The sequence below is a fragment of the Epinephelus moara genome, chromosome 11, assembly GCF_006386435.1.
Source record: "Epinephelus moara isolate mb chromosome 11, YSFRI_EMoa_1.0, whole genome shotgun sequence".
Taxonomy (NCBI): domain Eukaryota; kingdom Metazoa; phylum Chordata; class Actinopteri; order Perciformes; family Serranidae; genus Epinephelus; species Epinephelus moara.
The window spans coordinates 37,312,948-37,320,101 of NC_065516.1; the positions used below are offsets into that span (position 1 = coordinate 37,312,948).

At 45.6% G+C, this 7,154-nt stretch overlaps 1 protein-coding gene across 5 annotated transcripts in view; it reads left to right on the forward strand.

The window, feature by feature from the left end:
• The window catches only part of LOC126397704 (guanine nucleotide-binding protein G(olf) subunit alpha-like), a 21,761-nt gene that overhangs the window by 5,840 nt on the left and 8,767 nt on the right, over positions 1-7,154 (forward strand). For 4 of the 5 annotated variants that reach the window (XM_050056639.1, XM_050056638.1, XM_050056640.1 and 1 more), the window contains 4 exons: positions 872-991; positions 3,324-3,421; positions 3,637-3,691; positions 3,780-3,853. In XM_050056639.1, the coding sequence (XP_049912596.1) occupies positions 872-991; positions 3,324-3,421; positions 3,637-3,691; positions 3,780-3,853 (347 nt within the window). The remainder of the gene's footprint in view (positions 1-871; positions 992-3,323; positions 3,422-3,636; positions 3,692-3,779; positions 3,854-7,154) is intronic. The other variant, XM_050056641.1, reaches the window with a different exon arrangement.

The window sequence follows — 7,154 nt, forward strand, 5'->3', positions numbered from 1 at the left end:
ATGTCGGAGCACCTGGAGGAAACCCACACTGACACGGGGAGAACATGTCGGAGCACCTGGAGGAAACCCATGTTGACACAGGGAGAACATGTCAGAGCTCCTGGAGGAAACCCACGCTGACACGGGGAGAACATTTCGGAGCACCTGGAGGAGCATGTACATATACACACTCATAAATACACACATACACACACACACACACACATAAACACATATACATATACATAGATGTACATGAGGCCCAGCTGTCATAGACCCATTCAGTTACCAATGCGTGCAGGTGTTAATCAGCCTCATCACTTATCGTCATAATCAAAATATTGAAGTAAAAGAATGTCCCAGTTCACAGTGGCGTGTGTGAGCGTGCTCACACTGGAATGTGTTCACTGTTTTCATTGACTCGGCCTATGATGATGAAGTGACACGTATATGAGAGATTCTGATTCAGTGTCCAGGCAGCTGTTCAGATTTGGGGCCGTCAGGAGAGAGCCAATCAGAGACTGACATGTTTCAACATGTTTGTTGATCAGCTGTTTGTGACTGCTGATACATTCACTGGCGCTCACTGACAGTCCGACACTGGTGTGTCAGGGCTTTAATACATGCATAGAAAGGTATGGTTAAGGTATGTCCTTATATGGAGATATGGGGGCGTGGCCGTATGCTGATTGCAGATGGCGGGCACACACCTGTCAGTTTTGAATGGGTCTGATTCACCAACACACTCACGGTGGTAAGAACAAATCAACCGGTGCGCAGGTGTCATAAAGCAGAGTGACACCATTCTACACACACACATAGGTGAAGGAGGCCCAATCAGAGAGACGGAAGGAGATTCACAGCAGCCAATCAGAATGTGTGTATGTTTCAGACCATCGTGGCAGCCATGGGCACACTGACTCCACCCGTTCCTCTGGGCAACCCTGGTAACCAATTCAGAGTCGACTACATCAAGAGCATCGCACCACTGTCCGACTTCGAATACACAGAGGTAACACACAAATACACACACACACACACACACACACACACACACACAAAGTGTCTCTGGAGTGATGTCAATCAGCTCATCTGATCTTCAGTTTAACTACAGGGACACAGCACAGATACAGGGCTGACACTGGGCCAACACTGGGCTGACACTGGGCCAACACTGGGCCGACACTGGGCCAACACTGGGCCAACACTGGGCCGACACTGGGCCGACACTGGGCCAACACTGGGCCGACACTGGGCTGACACAGGGCCAACACTGGGCCGACACTGGGCCAACACTGGGCCAACACTGGGCCGACACTGGGCCGACACTGGGCCAACACTGGGCCAACACTGGGCTGACACTGGGCCAACACTGGGCCGACACTGGGCCGACACTGGGCCGACACTGGGCTGACACAGGGCCAACAATGGGCCAACACTGGGCTGACACAGGGCCAACAATGGGCCAACACTGGGCCAACACTGGGCCGACACTGGGCCAACACTGGGCCAACAATGGGCCAACCCTGGGCCGACACTGGGCTGACACTGGGCCAACACTGGGCTGACACTGGGCCAACACTGGGCCGACACTGGGCCGACACTGGGCCAACACTGGGCCAACACAGGGTCAACACAGGGCTGGTATAGCATCCCCTCCCATAAACACTAAGACTGAACCACTGTTTCTTGATCTTTCAGCTGTTCCTTGACTCAGTTTGTTCTGTCACACAGCGGTTTTCTACCGACCCTGAAGTCAGCAGCGTCCTGGTTCACCCGTCAAAAAGCTAACAGGATTGTTCCAGTGGATTCTGGATTATTACAGAAAACAAACATTTCTGATCATAAACACCACTTCATGATTATTGACGCCTAAATTCAGTCATCAAAAGTTAAAAGCTAACAGTAGGCTACAAACAAACTGCACCACGGTCACATGACATGACGTGGTATGATACGGACCAGGCGGTGGCAGTTTGTAGCACCACTTGCAACTAGCGCAATATAAAGAGTAAAGAAGTCCGCACAGGACGAGAGCGGCGGTGGATGGGTAAAAAAAAATGCTGGATTTTCACGCGAATGAATTTTAAATCAAACCCTGATATCTGAGAGTAACTGAACTCTGTTGGAGACACGTCTGTCTGTGTGTCTGTCTGTCTGTCTGTCTGTCTGTCTCTATCTGTCTCTGTCTGTTGGTCTCTGTCTGTCTGTCTGTCTGTCTGTCTCTGTCTGTTGGTCTCTGTCTGTCTCTGTCTGTTGGTCTCTGTCTGTCTGTCTGTCTGTCTGTCTGTCTGTCTGTCTGTCTGTCTGTCTGTCTGTCTGTCTGTCTCTCTGTCTGTCTCTGTCTGTCTGTCTGTCTGTCTGTCTCGGTCTTTGTTGACGTCACTTTCCAACCAGACAAACAGAGTTCTTTGTGAAACCATGAATCACACGTTCACCCTGAGATAAAACTTGTGTGTCTTCATAAATCTTTCGTGATAATAAACCTGTGTTTGTACGGGGGACGCCAGAGACCTTGGACAGATAGAACAAGGACCAAATATTAAAGTTGAACTCTGCGTCCTGTTTAGGACCACTTAGGAGACCACACCCACTTAGGAGACCACACCCACTTAGGAGACCACGCCCATGTAGGAGACCACACCCACTTAGGAGACCACGCCCACTCAGGAGATCACACCCACTTAGGAGACGACGCCCACTCAGGAGATCACACCCACTTAGGAGATCACGCCCACTCAGGAGATCACACCCACTTAGGAGATCACGCCCACTCAGGAGACCACGCCCACGTAGGACACCAGTAGTGTGTACCATTTTGTCCCGGCTGGTGCAGCTTGTGATGCGTCTTCTCTTGTTATAGAGGATCTTTGGTTTTAGGACTCGTTTCTGCGCCACTCTGTGCACGTCGCTGCTGATTGGTTAATACCTCTGACACCAAATGAGAGACAACACTCAGAGCCAGTTTCACACCGTGTGGACAAAGTGCCTTCAGAGTGAACGTGACCCTGGTGCCAACTGATGAAAGATGTGAACTGTCCCTTTAAGGCGGCGCAGGAGCACCTGGAGAGTTGGTTGTTTGTTTTAATGATGTTAATGACATGATGTAACGAGTTAACGTGGGACTGACAGCACACAGGACGACACACCTGAGACCTCATTATCCAAACATTGTGTCTCTGAGGACACAAAGACACAAAACAAGTGTCTTCCAGTGTCCCCCCCACCCCCCTCCCCTCCCCTGTGCCTGCAGATTGGACACACACTGTCGCTGCTGTCCAATCAGACGACAGCACATTTACCTCATGCAGGCTTTAACACATCACGTCACTCGTGTCTCTCAGGAGTTCTTTGAGCATGCTCAGAAGCTGTGGGAGGACGACGGTGTGAAGGCGTGTTTCGAACGCGCCAACGAATATCAGCTGATCGACTGCGCTCAGTAGTAAGAGACACACACACACACACACACACACAAACACACGCACTCAGTCTTCCACTTCAGAGAAAGTGTGACATTTTAAATCCCAACGGACCAATCAGAACGCTCCACTAACCCTGACAGACCTATCACAGCTCAGAGTGGAGGAGCAGCAGGAACAGATGACGAACTCTGTGTGTGTGTGTGTGTGTGTGTGTGTGTGTGTGTGTGTGTTGCAGCTTCCTGGACAGGTTGGATTCAGTCAGGAGGACGGACTACACACCTAATGACCAGGTATGAAACCGACCAATCAGCTCCCAGCATTAAGGCTGCTCAGCTGTTGCCGGCCTCACAGTGACCACGTCTTCTTCTTCTCCTGCAGGATTTGTTGCGCTGCAGAGTTTTGACTTCTGGGATTTTTGAAACCAGGTTTCAGGTCGACAAGGTCAACTTCCAGTGAGTGTGTTTAGCCCCGCCCCCTCCGTCCACCTGCAGTCATTTCGGTGTGATCCATACAAAGAAAAAAAGAAAAGCAAGTGAAGCTGAGAGCTGTGATGATAACACAAGCTATTCACAGTCACATGTTTTGCTTATTTGCATATCTATGTAATATCCGTACTGTGACACAGACGAGGGCGAGACCCTGTGTCCTCATATGAGGACATCACTTTGTGGGTTCAGCCCAACTGAGACCTGTCGTCCTCTTTCGTGGACACTTACTGTGCCATCTAGTGGAAGCAAAAGCACAGTACACTAATGGGTTTTACATCATGTAAAAACAAGATGGCTGCCATCTCTGCCTAGTCAGTCTGCAGCTGATCCTGAGACAGAAGTGGAAAAAATCGACATGTTATAGTTGAGTCTCTTTTAATTTATGATTAATTATGTTTTAGTTTGATATCCTTATAAGGGAGTTCTCGTTTGAGGACATATGGACTTTATTATCGTCTCGTTTGAGGACACTGAGGACACTGGGACTTTATTATCGTCTCGTTTGAGGACATATGGACTTTATTGTCATCTTGTTTGAGGACATATGGACTTTATTGTCATCTTCTTTGAGGACATTGGACTTTATTATCATCTCTTTTAAGGACACTGGGGCTTAATTATCGTCTCGTTGGAAGACATTGGGACTTTATTATCGTCTCGTTTGAGGACACTGAGGACACTGGGACTTTATTGTCGTCTCGTTTGAGGACGCTGGACTTTATTATCATCTCGTTTGAGGACATTGGACTTTATTATCGTCTCGTTTGAGGACACTGGGACTTTATTATCGTCTCGTTTGAGGACACTGGGACTTTATTATCATCTCTTTTGAGAACATTGGACTTAATTGTCGTCTCGTTTGAGGACATTGGACTTTATTATCATCTCGTTTGAGGACACTGAGGACACTGGGACTTTATTATCATCTCGTTTGAGGACACTGGACTTTATTATCGTCTCATTTGAGGACACTGAGGACACTGGGACTTTATTGTCGTCTCATTTGAGGACACTGGACTTAATTGTCGTCTCGTTTGAGGATATTGGACTTTATTATCATCTCGTTTGAGGACATTGGACTTTATTATCATCTCGTTTGAGGACACTAAAGACACTGGGACTTTATTATCATCTCGTTTGAGGACACTGGACTTTATTATCGTCTCGTTTGAGGACACTGAGGACACTGGGACTTTATTATCATCTCGTTTGAGGACATTGGACTTTATCATCATCTCGTTTGTGGACATTGGACTTTATTATCGTCTTGTTTGAGGACATTGGGACTTTATCATCGTCTCGTTTGAGGACATTGGACTTCATTATCGTCGCGTTTGAGGACATTGGGACTTAACTGTCGTCTCGTTTGAGGACATTGGGACTTTATTGTCGTCTCGTTTGAGGACACTGGGACTTTATTATCGTCTCGTTTGAGGACATTAGGACTTAACTGTCGTCTCATTTGAGAACATTGGGACTTCATTATCATCTCGTTTGAGGACATATGGACTTTATTATCGTCTCGTTTGAGGACACTGGACTTTATTATCGTCTCGTCTGAGGACATACAGACTTTATTATCGTCTCGTTTGAGGACACTGGACTTCATTATCGTCTCGTTTGAGGACATACGGATTTTATTATAGTCTCGTTTGAGGACACTAGAAATTTATTGAGGACATTGGGACTTTATTGTTGTCTCATTTGAGGACATTGGACTTTATTATCATCTCATTTGAGGACATTGGGACTTTATTGTCGTATCGTTTGAGGACATTGGGACTTTATTATTGTCTCGTTTGAGGACATTGGGACTTTATTATTGTCTCGTTTGAGGACATTGGGACTTTATTGAGGACATTGGGAATTTATTATCGTCTCGTTTGAGAAAATTGGGACTTTATTATTGTCTCGTTTGAGGACATTGGACTTTATTATCGTCTCGTTTGAGGACATTGGACTTTATTATCATCTCGTTTAAGAACACTGGACTTTATTATCATCTCGTTTGAGGACATATGGACTTTATTATTGTGTCGTTTGAGGACATTGGACTTTATTATCGTGTCTTTGAGGACACTGGGACTTTATTATCATCTCGTTTGAGGACATTGGACTTTATTATCATCTCGTTTAAGAACACTGGACTTTATTATCATCTCGTTTGAGGACATATGGACTTTATTATTGTCTCTTTTGAGAACATTGGGACTTTATTATCATCTCGTTTGAGGACATATGGACTTTATTATCATCTCGTTTGAGGACACTGGACTTTATTATTATTTCGTTTGAGGACACTGGGACTTTATTATCGTCTCGTTTGAGGACATTGGGACTTTATTATCGTCTCGTTTGAGGAAATACGGACTTTATTATCGTCTCATTTGAGGACACTGGACTTTATTATCGTCTCGTTTGAGGACATTGGGACTTTATTATTGTCTCGTTTGAGAACATTGGGACTTCATTGTCATCTCGTTTGAGGACACTGGACTTTATTATCGTCTCGTTTGAGGACACTAGAAATTTATTGAGGACATTGGGACTTTATTGTTGTCTCGTTTGAGGACATTGGGCTTTATTATCATCTCATTTGAGGACATTGGGACTTTATTGTTGTGTCGTTGGAGGACATTGGGACTTTATTATTGTCTCGTTTGAGGACATTGGGACTTTATTGAGGACACTGGGACTTTATTGAGGACATTGGGACTTTATTACTGTGTCATTTGAGGACATTGGGACTTTATTATTGTCTCGTTTGAGGACATTGGGACTTTATTGAGGACATTGGGAATTTATTGTCGTCTCATTTGAGGACATACGGACTTTATTATCGTCTCGTTTGAGGACACTAGAAATTACTGAGGACATTGGGTCTTTATTATCGTCTCGTTTGAGGACATACGGACTTTATTATAGCCTCGTTTGAGGACACTAGAAATTTAATGAGGACACTGGGACTTTATTGTCTCGTTTGAGGACATTGGACTTTATTATCATCACATTTGAGGACATTGGGACTTTACTGTCGTGTCGTTTGAGGACATTGGGACTTTATTATTGCCTCGTTTGAGGACATTGGGACTTTATTGAGGACATTGGGACTTTATTATTGCCTCGTTTGAGGACATTGGGACTTTATTGAGGACATTGGGACTTTATTATTGTCTCGTTTGAGGACATTGGGACTTTATTATTGCCTCGTTTGAGGACATTGGGACTTTATTATTGCCTCGTTTGAGGACATTGGGACTTTATT